At 45.7% G+C, this 20975-nt stretch overlaps 1 protein-coding gene across 3 annotated transcripts in view; it reads left to right on the top strand.

The window, feature by feature from the left end:
* The window catches only part of KCNMB2 (potassium calcium-activated channel subfamily M regulatory beta subunit 2), a 160391-nt gene that overhangs the window by 86775 nt on the left and 52641 nt on the right, over positions 1-20975 (top strand). The window contains exons 1-2 of one of the 3 annotated variants that reach the window (XM_026060943.1): positions 18022-18095; positions 20094-20243. The exons of 1 other annotated variant lie outside the window; for it this stretch is intronic. In XM_026060943.1, the coding sequence (XP_025916728.1) occupies positions 18022-18095; positions 20094-20243 (224 nt within the window). Of the gene's footprint in view, positions 1-18021; positions 18096-20093; positions 20244-20975 lie in introns of those variants that run through there. One more of the 3 variants, XM_026060950.1, reaches the window with a different exon arrangement.

Genomic DNA, 20975 nt, shown 5'->3' with positions numbered 1-20975 from the left:
ATAAACATGTTAGAGGGTTAAAAAGAAAAAGGAAAAAAAAATTGAGAGAAAATGACTGATTTACACAATTACAGTACCTTTAGTTTCCCATTAACATCCCCACAAGGGAGGGCCTGAGCTGGAGGATGGATGCCCTCACGCTGGGACAGGAGCGAGCAGCAGGCGCAGCCCCCAGAGCAGGACGAGTCATGCCACCCCATGCCATACGCTCAGAAACGCTCCCGCACATGGCTAAATGGCTCCAGATGCTGCAGTCAAGTAATTGGGAGTGCCATGTTTCAGCAATAAAAGCGAGAACGCTGAGGGAAACATCCTTTGATATCCACAGTGAAACTGCAAGGATCAGAGAGGTTGGACTCTGCTTTTTTGGCATCAGAGCTGCTATGTCAGGAAGCGCAATGCAACCGCATCCTGAAACATGCTGCTTTCGTACCCCAAAATCCAGCGCGGGGATTCCCTGCGTACGCACCGTAACAGCACGGCACTTTAGGAGACCAGTGCCCACATCAGTCTGCCCTCTTTAACCCAGAGGTTGCCACCTTCGGACCAGAAACAAGCGTGTGGCAGCTCACAGCAAACGGCCCATTTCTCCCTTCAGACAGAGCATGCTGCGTGTTCAGCTTGCTCTGCTTTAGGGAGGCTCCCTCTGTAGCTGAGGGGGTAATGCCAAGTTTCCATTTGCCGAGCATCTAGCATCTCTCCTAGAGATGGAGAAACAACGGAATTTTCTATCTGATGGCCAAAGCAGGTCAGAGAGGGAAAACTCAGTTGAAGCTGATCTGAAAAGTGGATAATTCTTTTAAATACAAAAATAATAAAATCATCTTGAATCTACTTTAAATATTTTTAAACCTTACTTTCTAAATGTCCCTACATTTAGAAACTAGAAAACCATTTCAAAACAGAGTCCCCAAGTCTCATTTTCAAAGAACCAAAATGGCATTTTGCCAGCTTGGAGACAATTCCTCTTTCTCCTTTCTGCAGCCAAAACTATTCTCCTAATTCAAGCCACTTCTGTGAAGAGCTTGAGTACTTTTAGTAGGAAAACTTCACCCAGCTCATTCAAGCCTGCTGTTGGAGATGTCAAATGGAGTTGTAGTTCCAGGTTATGCACAGCTGCCTGATGTGAAAGGGCATCCACAAGTTAGCAGATTCATTTCTTCATGGATCAGCTGAGTAATTTTGCAGTTAATAATCTTTGGTCAGTGAATTTACCTTTGGCTGCAGCTATTTTTTGTCATTCAGGTTTATATCCTAAGAGAAAAAGATACCTACTCCTGAGCCATGGAGGGAATCAGGCCAAGCCTTGTAACCGAGACCTGAGCTTGGACATCTCCAAGATGCTGCTTTTCCCCCTGCTTTTAAATTCCTGAACTACAGCAGGGGAGGCTGGTATTGCCTGTGTTGACGTCTCTGGGAATAAGTCCAGCAGTGAGTTGATTTGGCAGCATCACCACGCTCGCAATGACGTGGCAGCGCTTTTGAGCAGGTATGGGTTGTAGATGCTTTGTGGGGGCTCGAAGGAGATGGCATCGTGTACAACCAGCTCCCGCGGAGCCAGCAGAGCGTCGCGCAGCAGAGGCCATGACTGGTGCCCAAATTTGGCACTCAAAGCATCCGCAGAGAGAAAAGGAGGTTGCTAGAAAGGCAGAGAGAAGCCCTGAGGAAGCCTCAGTGACAACTCTTGCAACGTGGCGTCCCTTCTTCCCCTCCCTGCAGGTCTTCACACAAAAATCATCTATAACAGGGTTGAGAGCAGAAGTGTGTCATCGACACTGTCTGCAGGGATTAGAAATTGGTATAAATTATCCTTTTCATTAATTACTTGATCCTACCTAATCCTCAGCAGACTGTAGGTTGACCTCGATAGTCTGAATCTAGGCTTCTTAGCTTGCACAACCTCTTTATCCCATTTTCTAGCTTACTCTTCGCAGGGCTGGTTTCCAGCTCTGTTACGTCCCAGCTGGAACTGTTCATTTCTGCCAGGGCTCGCCCAAACCACAGCAGCTCCGGTGCAAGTCCCCAGCTGAAGGGGTCAAACCCAAACCTTCCTGTGCTGCCCTGTGAATTGGTGGGTTTCCATTACGTCATCCAGAGGTGCTGTAACTGCTCTAAGAAGGACAAAAATAAGTGTTCAGAAGGGCCCTCACCCTCTCCAGTTGTCCTGATGGTGTAAAAACCTGGAGGACTCAGGACTGTTTGACTCTCCAGGCCAAACCAATAAGAGCAGAAGAGCTTACAATTCCAGCAGAAAAGAAGCAGCACTGTAAACGCTCCAAGTGATAGTGGGACAATGACTTTTATATAAATTGATTTTTCAGCCTAAACTCAATGGCTACTTATCTCCAATAGCAAAATTAACATTCAATTACATTTGCTAAATAATTCATGGCAATATATTTGATACAGTAGTGAATTCCAGCAGTGAATCATCAGGGTTTTGCATTATTGTGTTGCAGTAACCAGGATTATTTCTTAAACTAAGGCATCTCTTGTTGTTTCCACCATCCACACCCAGACTATTCTGGGGCTTGAAGCCTCATGGTTTCATATTGCCTAAGGCTAAATTTGAAGGCATAAGAGGATTCATTTCTATTGAGATTTTTAGTTTAAAGCAATTACCCATACATAGCAGTTTGATTTACTGCCGTTTTTTTCCAGCAATGAAACATATTTGGATCTCTGCGAATCTTTTGTAATGAAATGATGCAGAACCACTGTTTGGTTATGCAAACGAGATGAGAGTTAACTGAAAAGCATTCTGGGGAGCATGCACCTTTTGCCAAAACTCAAAGCAAAAATTTCTATTGTCAATCAAAAGGCACAAGCATTTCCAAATTGTCTTTTGTGTGTGTGCATTGTCAGGAGAAGGACAAACAAGCCAGAGTAAACATTTCCTGCAGTCTCCGAAATACCAAGGGTACAGAGTATTGGGGGAGGGATGCAGATATTTTTGCAAGAAACTGCTGAACAGATGCACGAGGTCACTACTATAGGTTAAAAAAAAGACACAAAAAAAAAGTTTTCCATCACTGACGCACCAGAACCTCCACTGAATCCATCCTTTTTCCTTATCATACATGAGACCAGAGTGGACTCTCAAAGAGCACAGAACTTCTGCATGCAAATTCACAAAATTCCCTCTATTTTGCTATTCGATCTGAACCTTGTTTTCACTTGAAGGTCAGGCTGGTCTCCCACAGTAAGTCTATTGCGAGTCCCCTGAAGCCTTGGGAGCAATACAAGACTTGCACCAAGAAAAGCCAAGACAAGCTTTCACCTGGACTCAGTGGCCTTCTTTTGCATTTGAAAGCCTCCCCATTAATCGCTTTTTATAAAATATATATTTATATACAGATAAGCTAGAAACAATGGCTGGGACATATGTTGGTTTGGGGACCAAGAAACTGTAACTTCCCCTCCTGCTAGCTAGATCTTTTTCAGTTTTATTTGTGTAGTTGTATTTTACCCTGCAAGAGGAGGTGTAATTAAAGCTATCTGGAAATTTGAAATGGCTTTCACCCCACAGCTAGCTGAAGGTGAAGTCAGTAACTACAATCTTCCAGGACAGTAACTTCTTCTAACTCAATCTTACGTTACGTGGCAAATCCAGTTTGGCTCAGCCCCTGCTCCCCGAGGACAGGCGATTTGCTCAGCGCGTGGTTTCACCCCGGCTCCGCCGCCTGCCCTGGAAACACCGCGCGCCTGGCCCAGCAGCGCTGAGCTTCTGCTCACAGCACGCAGCGCCTTGCAAAACAGGACCTTCCGGACACCATGCATGCTCACTGAAGGGGCAGGGGGAAGCGGTGAAGGAGAAGAGATCTATATAACGGTACACACAAAGGATGCTTCTCTGCATGCACTTCCCCGGTCTGCACATGCAATACCTTTGTCTTTAAACTGAAAGACTTTGCAAACAAGTTCTAGCAGGCTGCGGTTAAGTTTTCGGCTCTCTATAACCCTACTCCCCTATTCTTTACAGATTACTACAGAATGTTATATTGCTGAAGCATCAAAAACAAATAGCCGTTTGAACCTGCACCTCCACAGCAGCTTTTACAATGTTAGATATGAACGATCAGGTACTCAGGTGATATAAACTGCTTTAACTTTATTTTCTCCACTAGCAATAAAAGCCAGTTTACATCATCCAAAGACCTATCCTGAAGTCAGTATTGGATACATCCGATACACAGGTCTCACTTAACTACGTGACATTTACTCAGATTTTTGTTTCTGCTGAGATCTCTACAAACTCTAAGCAGTTCATTAACGTATCATTTCTGCTGCAGACATGGCAATTTTTGACATGTAATACCAGCAATAAAGACCTTTATAAGGAGAGCAAAAAAAAAAAAAAAACCATTTGCCACCCCAAGGATGACACAAAGTGGAAGTAGGGATCCACCTATCTCACACAACACAGAGCAACGTAGGAGTATGAGCACTAGTTCTGAACACGATGGGTTGAGTACAGATGCAAGCTAGCTGTTTCCAAACTCCCTGCTTGTCCTCTATGTACCCTGCATTACGCTGTAGCTACTTCTGGACCAGCCGGTAAAACAAGGTCATTGTCATCATGATAGCAAGAAATGTTGCAGCTGTGAATTCACAGCCCTGGGCTGTGGGTGTCTTGATGAGACAGGCTGTGATGCTCAAGAGATATGCAACGGGCTGGCAGTGGTTCAACAAGCAGCAGCATCGCTGGTAATGAATGAACTTGCCATAGTAGGCTATTCACAAAATTACAAAGCATGGTTTATCTCTAGACTTTAGTTTGGCACAGAGCTACAGCTAAATGGCTGTGAAAGCCAGAGGAAGTCTGCTTCAAGAGCTTTTGAAAAGGGAAAGAAAAATCTAAAACAAAACATACAGCCGCTGTAAGAACAGAGTGTTAATTCAGTCTACGCTTCTCTGAGCGACTCAATAATCCAGCCAGGTAAACTGTGGCTTGTGGATCACGTCCTGCAGCGAAAGTAGGTAGCATCAATCATAAGAATCTGAACAGCAGAGGTTAAGAGATGTATTGAGGGAGCCTCTTTTCCATTATAAAGAAGTTGGTGAATTAGTCAGATTAGCAGAAGACAGGAAAGGCTGGAGAACACTTGTGAATGATGCCAAAACCCACAAGCTGAATAGTTCTGCTGTTTTGTAAGCTAAATGGCTATTCAAGCCATTAAGACCGAGACTGACAGCACTGACAAGATTTATCAGAGAACATTTACTCTGGACTCAATGAAAAATCACTCCAGTATGAACCATGCCAGCTCTGCTGATGTATATTATCTTTGTTAGAAAGGCCTCTCTGATAACCAAATTCACTAGGAATTTTAACAATTCATTTCTTTGTATAAACTTCTTCATATGAATTCAGCATAGACAGATGCAACAGGAACTTTGCAGAAATATCATTATATTCAGCAACACTACATTTACCAATGGGTATAACAAAGGGGAAGGTTTAAGGCACGCTTTTGTTCTGCGAAACCCATTTAAAATCCGTACGGTACACTACTAACTCAAGTGTCCCTGCTGCCACTGGTGTATGTGCTTAGCCTTCCTTTGTCCTAATACAAACTAGACGCAGTACGAGGAGACTGATGCCATTGCCCACAGGATGCAGTAATTCGTGTTCTTCATTGCTCAGGTTTTACTTGACCAAACATATGTTCTGAGTGAGGCAAAGAAACTTTACTAACGGAAAGTTAGTGAAGCAGGATTCAATACTTGGATCCCCCCCCTCCTCTCCGAGTTTGCCCATCAAAGCTACTGGGTCAGGAGATGGCAGGCTTGACTGCAGCAACAAGCACTGCTTTCCCTACCAAGCAAGGAAGGGAAACTGCCATGACCATCACTTCCAATTTCTTTCTTTTGTGGCAGTGCAAAGGTGTGAAAGGAGCAGTCTGACCCTGGCTGCTCTCCAAGGGCAGAGCACAGAGGAAGCAGCACCCCTCTGGGAACTCCGGTGCCCCTAAAGCTCGTGCTGGCCAAGTACTTCCATGCTTGCCAAAACTTCCCAAAACTTTGGCTTTTCTGACTACCGCTTTCCATGATGATGGGGTAAGCTCCAGCCTGGAGCAAAGCAGGGCTGTAAAGCTGAAATGTGGCAAAGAGACAATTCTCACTGGAGTGAGGGATTTCCTAGCTGTGTCTATCCAGGCCAGCAAAGCCACTGCTCACGCTCAGGCGTGCCTGACCCGTGCCACGAGGCTGCAGGGATGGCCTGGGAGACAGGGTGTGGAGCAAGCCCCCTCCAGCACACCCTCCACATTGCGAGGCTGTGCCCGCGTGGCTGCTCTTGGTGAACACAGGCAGGTGGGCACAGAGGTCCCGGGACAACTAGCAGGTCATTTCTGACCTGCGCAGCGGCGGGAGGCTTCGGGAACGCTGTCTTAAGCGTAGACAGTGTAAGCCATGACATCAAGCCCTGTTCAGCAAGCAAGCGACCAGGACTGCTTCCATGCAGGCTGACAGACAGCTAATTCTCTTCACTGCCTGACCCAAGGAGGGCCAACGGAGCTCCCTTATGAGTCATGCAGAAAATGTGAGATGGCACATTCAGGCAGGAGCAGACACGGGGCTCCAGCCAGGGATAGCTTCAAATCGCTCCACAATCCCCCACCTCCCCCACTCTGCCATAATACTGGCATCATTCACACTCTCAGCACAGCACCCCAGCTTCTCGCCTGATCTTTAAATTGGGTCCAAGGGGCCAGGGTGTCAGAGCACAGGAGCAGCAGGAGGTGGGACTGATGAAGCCTGTAAGGTCCCCTAGTGCTCTCCTGCTAAATCTGTGCCCTTTCTCCAGTGGGAGATTGATTAGCTAGTGTTTAGGAAAGAAGGGGGATTACTGTATGAATCCAGTTAAACCTCCAGCCCAACATAGGCCAGCACGCTCCAGCTGGCAGCAATATTTCTGACTGCCCCCATCAGAGGGGCTGCAAGAGCCATCCTGGCGACTCACGCTGCCCTTGCAGCCAGATGCTTCCCGCAGTGCATAACAAGGTGCTCAGGGCCCGTCAGCCACAGCCAGGCAGGGAAGGATGCGTGCAGCTGGCACACCTGCTCTGGAGAAGGCACACTTCCAGGTCCTGGGTGGTCTGGAGCGGTGGGGAACAGGATACAGTCCCCACACAGAGGTCCAGGCCCTGCACGTTGAGAAGTCGGAGAGCCTGACACAGATCACTGAGTTTTCTGCCGTTAAAAAACCCTATAGAAAATTGCACCGAAGAGTGAATGACTGTGCTCGAAGCCTGCTGGGTTTCCCACAGCTGCCCACTCAGTCAGAGGATGGCAAAATTAAGGCTTCACACACAAGTTCAGTGGTATCCTCTGGTGCATCAGCCCTAACATAGAGCTTTTAATTGCAAGGTCAGATAAAACTTCCCAAATATGGCACTTAACATGATCCCATTTCCACACAGCCTTGTAGGGGTGTCAGAGAAGGGAGAGGCATAGCACCTCTTGCTTAAACCTGTGTGCACATCACTATATTAATGAAGTTCTCAGTTCTTTGTCTACATTGAAAAGACTAATTATATCCATGCTTTAAAGAGATAGTAATAGAGAGAACAACAACCTTTGACTTCTAACAGCAAGTTACTCCTTTAATTCTCACAATTAAGACCTTCAGTTTGGTGCTGAAAACTTAAAGTCTTCCTAATCCTCTGGCTGACCTAGAGAGATCATTAAATGCAGAGGGATGTAAAATGTTTTTATAAACCATTAACCATCAACCTGTCCACCTTCTCCCCTCTACCCCCACTCTCTACTAATACTTGCATGTCAAGGGATCCTGACTTCCAGCCCCTCCTTTCTCCCAGGAAGGGCTGAGAAGGTGTGCATGCAGACTACACTGAAAAAGCAGCTGGGCATATCACAAACCAGCATTTCAGACCACTAAATCCATCCCCTTCAACCTGCAAAAAGTACGTGTAGCCCAGGGACAGTGGTAGGGCAAGCCTTTCACCACACATGAAAAAAATCAAGTGATTATTTCTATCTTTGCCCCTGGATGGCCAATTTCACTAAATTCCATCTCTAATCCTCCAGAGGACAAAAAAACAGTAAAACTTGCAGTAAATCCTAATTGCAATGGACAACTGAAGAAAAGCACCTTACAGATCCTGCCTTAGGAGCAGAATTCCTTCTAGGTGAAGGAAGGCAAAAGAAGTCTCAGCAGTAGCAAATGACATAACCCATTTAACTAAAATTCGGCTGGAAGAAGAGAAATAAGGATTGACAGACCTGTTGTTCCAACATAAAGTTTATCATGGTCTCTGTGGAAATGAGGTGTCCTTTCCTACATAGACTGGCAAACATGAAAAGACAAGCAGAGCAGATTGACTGGAATCTCAATTACAAGGGGTACAGTTAGATAACAAGGGCACTATGTTTAAGTGTCTTCTAACACTTCAAAAGCCTTAAGATGCCGTTAAAAGAAAAAAAAATCTAAAGTGCAGATTTCGCTTTACTTCTGACAGCTTGCAGGCTGGAAAAGAACAAAGAATTTCCCACAACGGTCGCAGAAAAGTCAGGCACATTATTGTTAACATTATGCAAGAAGTGGACATTAATTAATGCTGAGTTTCAGTGAAATTCCTGTAGTATAACATATTTCATCCTGCAGCTGCAACACCAAACTCATTATGAATAAAGAAATTAAAAGCATATATCAAAAAGCAAAGTTAATGATTTTCCACTTATTATTAAGCATGAGCAAACTGTACCACCAGACTAAAATGAGAAAGGATGAACATATCTCAGCTTTTGTCATAGGATAAGATCACAGCCCAGAGCACATCCTTTTCTGAAAATGAAGTGTTTATCAAGTGATCTGAAAAGTTATGCTCTGTGTCCTTGAGCCAAATATTTAAAATTAATCACCCAGTAGGTTTTCTGTCTGTGAAATGGGAACAACAGCACTTACCTCCTACAAATTCAGAAACAAGTTTATAGGCGGGGGACCATGCTGCTGCTCTGTCCTTGCACAGCGACTGCTACAACAGCAGTGGGCATCTCAGGGACTCCTTCAACACCACCACCAAGGCTGTGAAACCACCCCCTGGTGAGACATGGGCAGTTAATTAGGAACAGCCCTGTTGGATGGGGAGCTGGGGGAATCCAAACCACCTGGGCACACTGGTCAGCACAAGGGCTGAGAAGCCTCCATAAGGTGCTTACAACTGATTAAGGGAAAATTGGGCTGAAAGGAAGAGCCAGAGGTGACCAGCTGAAGTGGATGAAGCAGATGGAGTGATGTAGGGTCAGTCAATCAAAATTACATTTGTGCTGTCAGGAGGGGATTGAGGCTTTTTGCATTACCAAAGAAAAATAGGTCTAGGATTGCATAATCATCCTTAAACACAAAAGGCAAAGCCACATCTGCAGTAAATCAGTGCAGCTCCAAGGACACCTGCAAGCTGCTCGGCTCAACGGGCTGAGGACCTGGCCCAGGGATGTGCCAGATCTTCTCTTCAGCACTTGTCAGCCCCAAAGACACCCGTCAGCCTTGCAAATTAACCCAAGCTGACACTCAGCTAGGTGCATTTACAGCTGCAATGAACCTTTCCTGCAAGTTCCCATCTCAGATATTTATTCTGGTAGTTCTAGCTTTCGTATCTTTACCATTTTTACTACTTCCATTAGCCCTTTCAGCTTGAACTGAACAGTCTGCCTTCACATTATTTCTGTCATTGCTCTGCTCATATACTATATAAGTGTCAGTGACTGCAAAATTCCATGAAGCTTAGCTAAATCCATGTTGTTTTGTAAATAATAGCAGCATGTCCCCCCATTCAAAGAAAATAATGAGAGATTTATCAATGTAGCATCAGATGAATTTGTTTTGTATAATTATGCATTGAATTTAAAAAGAAATGTCATGCAGGCACTCTTTAGAGTCATAATAGACAATCTGTAAGAAAGAACAAAGGAAAATAATTTTAATAAAACATTTTGCCCTTAGCGAGGAATATGCTTCATGTATCATACATGAGAAAAGATAATTATTTGATGTAAAATGGAATTGTGACCTTGCTGCAGGAGCGTTCATTACCTTACACAGCAACAAGCAAATTAATGGATTTTGGAATGGTACAAAAAATAATAATCACGTTGCTTTGTGGCATTTGCTTGCTGACAGCAAGGTTTAGCAGCATGTGTTTTGTATTATTATTTATAAAAGGGACTGCAAATAGAATTTCACATAACCTTAAAGACTTTACAGAAGCATGTTTCTAGTAAGAAGAGAGGGACACTAGTAATCAAGGTTTTGTAATCATTTACAAGCCAAGCAGAGGAAGCCCAGAGACAAAATAGTCTCCCAGAAGTTTATATGCTTTACACGAGAGCATGCAGGTATGTAGTACTATCAAGCATACATCAAGCTGGCATTTGCGTCCCTGAAAGGAAAGCAAGAACTATGGTTAATATGCAGATTAGTCGTGCGGTTCCACGTGCATTTTGCAGGTGTGATAAACTATTGTGCGATAAAAAGACTCATGATATTGTTTCAGGGAAAGGTAGCCCTCCTGGAAGGTATTTAATCGTCCAGTCCAAACGTTGCCCCCTCTCTCCAAGGAGCAGCTGCTGGAAGTTTCTCCCATACTGGGGTGTAAAAGTCACGTGAATTATCCCCTCAGCAGGTCCCAGGGCAGTTCTTGGCCCTCCTGGGCTGGCCTGGAGCTGCCAGAGCTTCCTTGGGAGAAGAGGGACCTGCAGTAGCAGTGTTGCCTAATTTAAAACATGGATGTAAAGGGAATGCCAGCATTTACCCCCAGAACGCAGAGCCAAGCACGCCGTCCCCTTGCCCGCCAGCGATGCCCGGACCCGGCGGGGCACCTGCCCCATGCCCGTTCCCCAGTGCAGCTCCCAGAAACAGCAGAGCGGCTCCAGCAGCGCATTTGCTCCTTGGTGGCTGAAGGAGAAAGCTGAAGCCACCCCCTTCCTGCCCCCGCCGCAGCCGGCCTGTCTGCAGAGCAACAGAAACGGGCTGCAGGAATGATATATGTGTTATTTGGGGTGAAAATTTACTGCAAGAGTGACTGCTGCTCCCGGAGGGGCTGGGCTGGTAGGGAGAAGTTGATGGCCTCTCCGTGATATAGAGTGCAACGATCTGCTGTGCCACAGCTGAAGGATATGCTGTCAAAAATCAAGATGGGGAGCAGGAAACGCTGTACAGGGTTTTATCTAATTAAACCTGCACAAAGCATAAATCCGGCTTTTGGAGCAGCTCTCAACGGAGCACGTACGCCGTACAGAGCTTGCTGGATTGCCTTTTGTTTTTCAGCAAAGATCACAAATAGGTTTCTAAAACACCTCGGTGTGTTTAAAACATCGAAGTTATTAGGCAAGTAGATACAATAAAAGAAACATCTCCACAAATGGAAAACCCCCAGGCCCATATGCCTTCAAAATGCTATTGGAATTTTAAGCCATGATAATTGCTTTGTAACGTAAGCAATTTCCTTACGAGCGTGAGCGCTGCAGACAATGTATCACCTCAGCTATATGTCCAACTCCGACTTCAGTCGTCTCCCTGAGCAAAGTACGCTCTGATTGCGGGATGCTCAAACAGTACTCGTGGAACAACTGATTGCGTACGTGAAAGCGAGTCCGTTTAATGGCATTAATCTGGCTTCTCTGTAGTTATTTGTGCAAGATTAAGTGGGAAAAAAACACCAGTGCTGTGGGCCAGTGGTGTTTACTGCTCGCAGGTGGGACATATAATGCTACTGAGGTAGGAGCGAGCAGTAGGATGGGACCCTGGGCCAGCCAGAGCTTGCAAGTGGAGCTGCTGGTGTCTATCCATGAAGGGAACGTGCCACAGGGGGTTTCAGTTTCCAGCGTTATGATTTATTAAAAGACCACTAGAACAACACAGCTTTTCCTAACAGAAAAAAATCAACTCCATCAAGTGAAATACTAAAATAAAGGGGATTGAAAACAAATCTCACCCCAGCCTTACAGGCTTTTCTTTCAGGCTTACTCTGGATCTAGCAACTTTGGAGACTGCGTTAAAGACTACATTCAGCCTTCCCTGGACCCTAGATAGGCATTTCTTCTTGCCCATCACCACCGAGGATTACGCTCAGCAGCTCCCCACCTGCCCCACGCTCCGGAGGAGCTTGACAGCCCCACATGCCCTCCCCTGCTCTCAGTGTTTCCTCCAGACCCCAGAGAAGCAGCCAGGACAGGTCAAATTTGCAGCCTTCCTTCTTCCTACCTTTTAACAGCCTAAAGCACACAGTAAATCACGAGCAAAGGGGAAGAAAAAGTGTCACAGAGGGGCTAAAATTAGAAGTGAAATAGCCTAGAGGTAAGCGAGCAGTTGCAATCAGTCCATGGTGACCAGCAGCTCCCCAGACCAGAGGGGAGACACGTATAGCTGGGACTGTGCAGCGAGCGCTAAAGTGCCACCTCTGTAGTGACGGGTCCTCACGTTTCCCCTTGTGAGTCACCTGATTGCTTATGCTTTCCGTATCGCTCAGACCAAAAACTTTTCTGATGGGTGTCTGCCACAAGCTGAATTTCTGGGAGGAGAGCATCACAAAATAGCTCAACAGTTCCCAAGAACAAGGCTGGAGACAAAATGCAGCACTTTGTCCACATTAAAGTTTCTGAAGCATTTAATTGAAAAGCTTTAGCATTCTGTACTTAGGAGGAGCAGCTGGGAATTTGGCAAGAAGATTTTGGTGTCAAACATGTGCCTTTTGCTATTTCCAGAAAAAGCCAAATTATGAACCTCCGAAGGTCTGCAAGTGCTCAGTAAAGATTGCTCAAACACAGCTGCCAAACCCTGCAGCAGAGTTTGCTCTTGGCCATCCTTCCTAGAAAAGGAGCAATCCTGCCAGCCCCACAGGAGAGGTGGAAACCACCTCCCTGAGCTCTCGCAGCTAGGTGAGAAAAAGCAGTTTCCTCTCCTTACGTCCCTCCACCGCAGCTGTGCTCAGGCACACCACAGCAGTAAGTCAAACCCAAGTCTGGAACTGTATTTTCTTTCCAAAGGGTGGCTCCGTGCCAAGCTGCCCAGTCCGGCCCGTCTGCAGCACGACTCAGCCGCAGAAGCCCACTCACACGCGACTCCAGCTATGCTAAGTGGGAGAAACGCCTGAGGAAGGGCTGGGTCAGGACCGCAGGAGTCAACCCCCTGCACGCTTCTATTTTTAACTGTGCCTAAACACAACCCCCCAACCTTTCATCAGTATTTTAGCTGCAGTCATTATCACCCATGAGGGTGTTGCAATTTTCTGTACTTTAGGTTCCTCAATTACATTGATTATCACATTAAACATTCTTGGTAGTACAGGAACAGACTAAAAATAAGCTTGTATCTTGATAATACACATGAAACCCATTTGTACTACTGGGAGCGTAGTGGGCTCGTTGTTTCACAGTAATGAAGCTTTTATCTCAAGAGACCCAATTCATAAGAAAACACTTGCCAAAGCTGTGTACATTTCTTCTCCCCCCTCTTTTTCTTTTTAAAATAAACACTGCCACTGGCTTTCCTTTAGCTTCAAAGCAGATTTATGATTAGGTAAGCAATCAAAATAAAATGGAAGAGCCACACTGTTCTGTACTGAGGGAAAGAAATGCAAGAAATCGGGTCTGATTGCAGGGAGCACCTTTCCCACCATCACAGATGTGGCCACATGCTCACCCAGGACAGATGGCTGCAGGGCCAACACCAGGAGCCCACACAGCTCCCCCTTCCCTTAGTAGTAGCAGCTGCCTTTGCTCAATTTCCCAAGTCAGCAACACGTTGTAAAAGAGAGAGAAACAGTGAGACACTATATGTAAGCTTGTTTTTATTAAAAATATTAATTTCAACTCCAAAAGACCCAAGAAAGGAGATAATACAGCAGCAGAAATGCCACCTCCAGACAACCCTGGAGGAACACCAAGATGGAGTGCACCAGGCGTCAGGCAAGGCACAGGTCCCTCCATCACCCCCACAGGTCTGCACTGTCCCACTCCTTCAGTGCTTTGGAATAACACAGCAGAAGAGATATTTAGCCTTATCCTCAGGACCACTTGGGGCCCCTCCATTGAATACGGCATGGTGACCAGCACAGAGGATTTGGCAAACTGAGCTAAGCACTGCCCAGCAAGAGCTAGAGGAGGTCAGTCTGCTTGGGACAGATGCAGCTCCTGCTGCCAGACACATAAGTCCATTTTGCCCAGCCTGGTGCCTTCAGTGATGCCCCAAGACCAGCACATCCCACTGCCACTTTTGGGGTGGGATGGGAAAAGCTCGTGCTGCCCCGCTCTGCTCCAGAGGCCTCGGTGGCATGGACCAGAGGGGACATGCTCTGCAGTGACACCACTCCCCAGCAGGGCAGCACTGGAGAAAGGGGATGGCACCAGCTCACCAGGACAGCTCGTTCATCCTGCCACAGCCACCCACCCTTTCAGTCCCATTTCATCAGTGCCCACCTAGAAGCCCGTGTGAAGAGAGCAGGTCAGATGAGTGCAGACAGGAGCACCAGGCACTAGAGCCAGGCTGCACCGAGGGCTGGTGACGCCAATGCGGAGCAAACGTCCTCGGCAGCCAGCGCTAGTCCTCAGGGATACCCAGCACCAGCACCACCTGACCCGACCGACCCCCCTCTAAGGGAGCCTGTGGACGAAACCAGTACAGACATCACCCAGAGAAATACCCTCCAGCCTTCCCCCTGGGGCTCGTTTTGCTCCTGTTTTCCTTCCTGCTCTCTCCCCTCCCACCCAGAGACACAGGCACAGAGATCCAACAGGAATAAAGGCTTTGCTCTTTCTTTTAAGCTCCAGGAAGAAAACTAAAAGGTAGGGAAGAGGCAGAGGGGTGGGTTTCCCTTGCATTGACCTTCAGGCCTGGAACAGGAGCCTGCCAGGGCAGTCAGGACCCAGCAGAGAGGGAGCAGGTGCTCGCCAAGGTGCTCGCCTGCCCTCACATGTCCCAGCACACATGCAGCTGCACCAAGCTGGCCATCTGCAGCTGCAGGAGGGGGGAAGAATCATCTCCCCTCACTTCTTACCATTGAGGGGCTCCTGTCATGCTGAAGGAGTCAAACTTTGATGATCTGAAAAACCTCAATTATCCAGAATGAGGTCATGTTCCTGACATGTATTAATTGCATTGAAAATTAGCTTGGTTATCTGAACCCTCATTTATCAGAATCAGTTCAGCATCCCTCCTATTACTTAGTAAATTGAGGTTTGAACACTTTAGGCTCCACTGGTAGGGGAAATATTTATCCAAGCTTTTGGTTGGAAAGATTTAAATGCCCTGAAATTACAGGTTTGAATCCAAGTGGGCTGCATGAAGCCTCCTCAAGCAAATTACATGATCCTGGGTCTGTTCTGCCCAGACACTAAAGATGTCACAACATTTTATGGGAACACAGGTTTTGTCCCAAAATGCTCATACCCAGTATGCAATGGGCATAAAGCCTAGCATTACGTCCTGGAGGCTTCCTTTTACTGCTGCGTGCTTCCCCAGAGGTGGCTGAATTTTAATGATGAGTTCACAAGCTTCTTGCAGAGATAAGAGACACCTCAGACCTGGGGGTTTATTAATGTTTATTTATTCAGAGGAACTAGGGCCACAGGACAGAAAGGTCATAAGAGCCACAGAGCACATGAGGAGTAGGCTCAATTGCCCAGCTCTCAGCTGTGGACCTGCCTCACCACTCATCTTCTCAATCCTCTATGCCAAAAGCCACCCAAAGTCCTGTAATTATTTTGCACAAGAAATCTATAGATGATTTTTGATTCCTAATTTGTCTGATCAGACAAACTGCAAACAGCTTGACTGCACCCACTTAGTGTTATCTGTCAACTCTAGCAGTGAATTTGCAGCATGCTAGAGCCCTGCATTTGCAGGTTGGACCATCCCATTCGCATGCATGCCGTGCAAGCTGGGAGTCACGGTTTTCTTGCTGTTGATGTGTAAGAAATAGGCAATATAATTTGTTTCTAGCCTAGTTCTGTTGCATAATTCCCCTTTAACTCTGTTCAGATGTCTTAAGGCAAAGTTTCTTAAAGTCACACACTCATAGGTCTGAATTCTTAACTTACACGATGTTCAAGAGCACCGGCCTCAGCCTGAGGCTTTCATTTCCCAGTCCACACAGGGGGGCTGTAATACTCATCCACTTTAATAGTGCCTGTAGAGCACTAAGACCCCAAATTGAAATTCCCAAAGAAATATAAATAGTTAACTGTTAAACACATTAATGGTTACTTTTTTATATACTAAACTTCTGCATTAAATATGAACACATAATTATCACCTGTTTCAAAAATTGTGCTTAGCCTCACCTTGAATCAACTTTTTCAATAATGCTGGTTCCCGAAAAAACCTTCAGCAAGCACCTTGATTTTGACTTCAGCAGCCTGAAAGAGCACACAAGTGTTTTGCTATGCACCAAGGAAGGGTCAGGCAGTGTTCTCGTTACCAAAGCAGGAGGGCTACTAGCTAACATCAAACCACCTGGCTACGCTTCCTGCAGAAAGTCACTGCTTCTGAATCTTTATAATTGGTGATCAGTCTTGCACAGGGCCAGAAATATGGCTTGTTAAAGCATGAACTGCTGAGCCTCTCATTAAATGCCAGCAACATCTTCTCCTTTGAGACTATCGACCCTGCAGACAGAGTTACCAGTCCTGCAACAGGGAAGAGGATTTCTAGCGGAGAGAGGGCACCTGGAGTACATCTCCCACCCACTGGGGGGAATATGCTGTTTTACAGAAAGGATGCTTCCCCCCACACATGTACAAAAACATCCAGTATAGCTGCGTGCACACAAGAAATGTGCTTCTGTATAAGGTATCTAAATAGCATAGTTCTTCCTGTTTTCACTGTATTTTATCTTTAAATTGGGAAAGCTTTTTATATAACATGAATCATCAGAGAGGAACAGCTAGTTACCAAGGAGATTCTCTGATGAATCAGAGACTGACTGGTATAAGATCTACACATAAGGTATTTTCTTAATTCAAGAGACCTTACATTTTAAACAGGTGGGGAAAAAAGATCCTATCGCAACCAACTGTGGACCATGCATTTCTTCTGCCAGCAAAAACAGCTTTTATTTTTGCCGTAGGAGCAGATAACAAGTGCATAGCGTGGAATCAGTTAGCAGATTTAGACAAATGAGGGTGTCTCTCTGGAGCACTCTCAACTCTGAAAAACAAACACCACCCAAGGACAACATGGTCCGGATGGAGGTGACTGAAGAAAAGGCTGAAAAGCCCTTATTTTCACACAGGCACAAGCGAGGATACGCAGGGTCAAGTGAGCTTTGGAGAAGCAGCTGCACATCTGCTTTGTCACAGCCGTGGCGTTTCTAAAAGCGAGGGTCACGCTGCAAGGAAAAGCGTCCGTCTGCCTGCTTGCCTGGCACGGGACCGAGCAGCTCGGGATCAACTTCGACAGAACCAGCTCCCGGCAAAAGCTCGGCTGCGTTCAGCCTGGCGAGCTCTCATCAGCGCCCGAACGCTGCGAGATCAGGCTGAAGCACTGTCGACGAGCCTTTTTCCGTCCGACTTCTGCAGAGTTTTCTTTGAGGAGCAAAGCGAGAGTGCTGAATTCTGCCAAGTGACAGTGAAGGCGCTTACCGCACCAAACCGAGTGGTTTTTTTTGCCATTTCTGGGAATTACCATAATGCCCAGGAAATGCGTGAACAGTCCAGCCAGCCGGAGACACGTAAACAGAGCAGATGGCAAGTGGAGTTTTAATAAACGTGGTGATAACAAGGAGCTTTGTAAAATAAAGTTTGGAGACTGAAAGCTCAGCTTTTTGGGGCTGGCTTTTTTCAGAGGGTCTTCACCTGCTTCCTTCTGGCACCTCATTTCAGAAAAAATACTGAACACTGGTGTTTTGTCTCCATTTTAAGAATACAGAGAAATTAAGAGCCCAGGAACTGCGAGAGAAGTGAGAAATACTTGGAGACAGACATCAAGAGACAAGATATATGGAAACCTCCCGCTTGCAAATAGGCTGTTTTCCCAAAGGTGAAAACTACAGAAGTATGTAGATGAGAGGAAAAACCTTCCTGTCAGATCCAATTGAAATCTCCATATTGGGACCAGCTGCTCCTCTGTTGCTAAGGTAACCTGATCAATTAAAAGGTGCCTAATATTGCCGGACACATTGAGATGTTTGAAATGAGCACTATACTTGAGAGCTTAGATTGCCCGGTGTGAAGTATCAGGGAACGAAGATCAAAGTGTGTATTAGAGCAAATTTAGACTTTACTGCTGAGAGCATTTTGCAAAAGGGTTTCCTAGAGTATTTACATTTGACAAGAGGCTGGCACGAACCAGGTTGTTAACTGAGGATTCAAGTGAAGGACATTTTATAGGCAAACAATTTCAAGTATGTTTTATGATATAAATTACACCTGCTCATTTGGAGAATGAATAAGCTGTTAGTAGCATTTACGGGCTGAAGCTAAAGGCTTGCAGTAATAGTGATGCATATTGCAATGTTATCAGAGGGGGAAAAAAAAGTCTTATTTAAATGCTCTGTAGGCCACTCATTTGGAAAGCGAAATACTCCAGAATGCTTTGATTGAGACTGAAAACAGCATATGGAATAATGAAGTGGCATGAGAAACACTTAGACAGAAAGCTGCTTTTGGCACCAAAAAAATCGTAAGGAAATTCCAAGCTGTGGCTGACAGTCAATCATTAACTCACTGTCAGTCTCTCCTTCAACTTCACACACTGAAGGAGCAGAAGATCAACACACAGATTATATACCATTTATTTGCTGCACTTCTCAGATATGTCAGTTAAATTAAAGGTGCAGCAACAGCATGTTAAAACTGGTTTCCAGCTTTCAGGTATTTAATAGGTTACTGGCTCTTATTTGATATCATATTTATGATCTTTATTCATTTTAATGTGAAATAGAAGTCACTTATATAACAATTGCAGTTAAAATGGAGAAGGGCTGGGGAATCACAAAGTTCACGTGCAGTTACTACAAGCAGAACACAAACTTCCGTGCGCACATCAGCTTGGAAACACCAGACTGCCACAACAGTGCCATTGCTCCAGCCTTAGATTGAACTTAGATATCTGTTACTCCATGGAAAGCATTCAGGGTTTGCTTTTAGAAGTGTACAAACAGCTGTTAAAGCATGAACCATATCTTACATAGTGTTTTTAGTCTGAGAATAACATATGTGCAGGTTACTGATTTGTAAATGGGTAAACTGGGGCAGTGGACATATAACCATCTTGCATCAAAGCCTGCAGCTGAACAGAAAGCATCAAGAGAGGAACTTAAGTCTCTACTTCCACTGCTTTGCACTAACTCTTCATCTGTAAAGACCTGGAAACTCATTACTCTTATGACCTTTACTGTGCAGTAGAGCAGATCTGAACATAGGGACTAAAAGTAGCAGAGCCACTGTATTTTGTGGTTTTAGGCTGGAACAGTATCTGCATTCTGTCCTTGCCTGCAGGTTTTGACAGAAGCACACGAGTAGGTTGACAGTGGTCTAAAAATTGGTTTGAGTTAAACTTATTGCCACTAGCATGATCCTTGTCTAAATACCTAGACCAAGATCAAGAAAAGAGGTGGGAATTCATGAAGAATATGAAGTGCCAGATAGAGAGTAGCTTCTACTGAGCTATAGTGTTTGACAGCATGTCTAGCTTGCTTGGTACTAACCAGATTTTAGAATGGGGAGGAATTTTGTAACAGATAAGTCTAAAAAAACTGATGTAGTTTGTTCTGCACTTCTACATGCACTTTTGTATGATTTTAGAGAAATTGGTTGGGTGTGTTTTGCCTCTCAGGGATACTCTGCACTAACTTCAGCCATTGACTTGTCTATTCTGTGCCCCAAAAGTGTTTAATGGATCCTACAGTATTTCCAGTGTCCCTGAAATGGTGCCTCAGCATTGTCTTATCTCGGCTGGTCACACCAAGGGGACACCCTAGGAGTCTGCCAGCTGCTGCATGTTGAGCTGGGTTTAGGATCAAAATTCAGGGACTAGCTCATCCCCTCACACACCCTGGAAGGCAGAGCGCTCAGTGCCAGCGCAGCAGGGAGGCGCAGGATCCTTCCTGAACCACCTTTTCCAAATGACCCAGATTGCGTCAATGGGCTCTGGAGGGAGCCCGCAGCCAGCGCTCTTCAGATGGAGGCGTAGGACTTGCAACATGGGGCCCAACAGAGGAAAGGATCAGGACAATGGGAAAGGAAAGCAGAAGGCCTCAGCATCCTCCCCTCCTTCAAACCTGGTAAATGTCTCTTATTTCACTTTCTACTCTTTTAAATGAGCCAGAGACAGATCACTCCCTCTGTGCGACTTTGCATGCCAAGTTTCAGGCTGCTGGAGAGGCTCTGCGAGGCTGAGTATTAAACTTTGCTTTGCAAGCTACTATTCAGTCCACTAGGTTGCCTCAGGGCTTTTGAAGTAATGCATGTTTCCAGAGTGACCCAACATCTCCTTCATATTTAGCGATCAGTTGATAAATATAGCAATACCAGATGTCGAATGTTGCGCAGGCAGAAGGATAGCAGAAACAAAGGAGCCGCCTGTGTTTTGCATGCCTGTCCAGAGGCTACAAACAGACAAGTACTGATGCTTGTAGTATTCCTCCAGGCAAAGGGCAGGCAGAAGCACCAATACCCATCAGTGTAGGGAGCATATGAACACCCTAGAATGATGCATGGAGGGGCACGCGCGCAAGAAGTTTCCCTTCTGTGAGGGTCTCGCATTAGGACTTTGCAGCTCTGCAGTAACTGATACATTGAACAATACCTTTTAGCTCCTTCCTTGTTTAAATGCAAGTGTTTTTCCCTATGCAGGTGCAAGCTATGAGCACCATTAACCAAGGCATATGAGCCACTTTCAACCCTGCCTCACTCAGTGCAGGGGACAGATCGTGCAGTAGTAGCTACACTGTGGACCATTGATTTACTGCCTAAGTGGCTTGACCCTGAACTTAACGTGCATTTAACTAGAAGTC

The sequence above is a fragment of the Apteryx rowi genome, unplaced genomic scaffold (genome assembly GCF_003343035.1).
Source record: "Apteryx rowi isolate R43461 unplaced genomic scaffold, aptRow1 scaffold_10, whole genome shotgun sequence".
NCBI classification, from domain to species: domain Eukaryota; kingdom Metazoa; phylum Chordata; class Aves; order Apterygiformes; family Apterygidae; genus Apteryx; species Apteryx rowi.
This window is presented reverse-complemented; position numbering and strand designations above follow the sequence as displayed.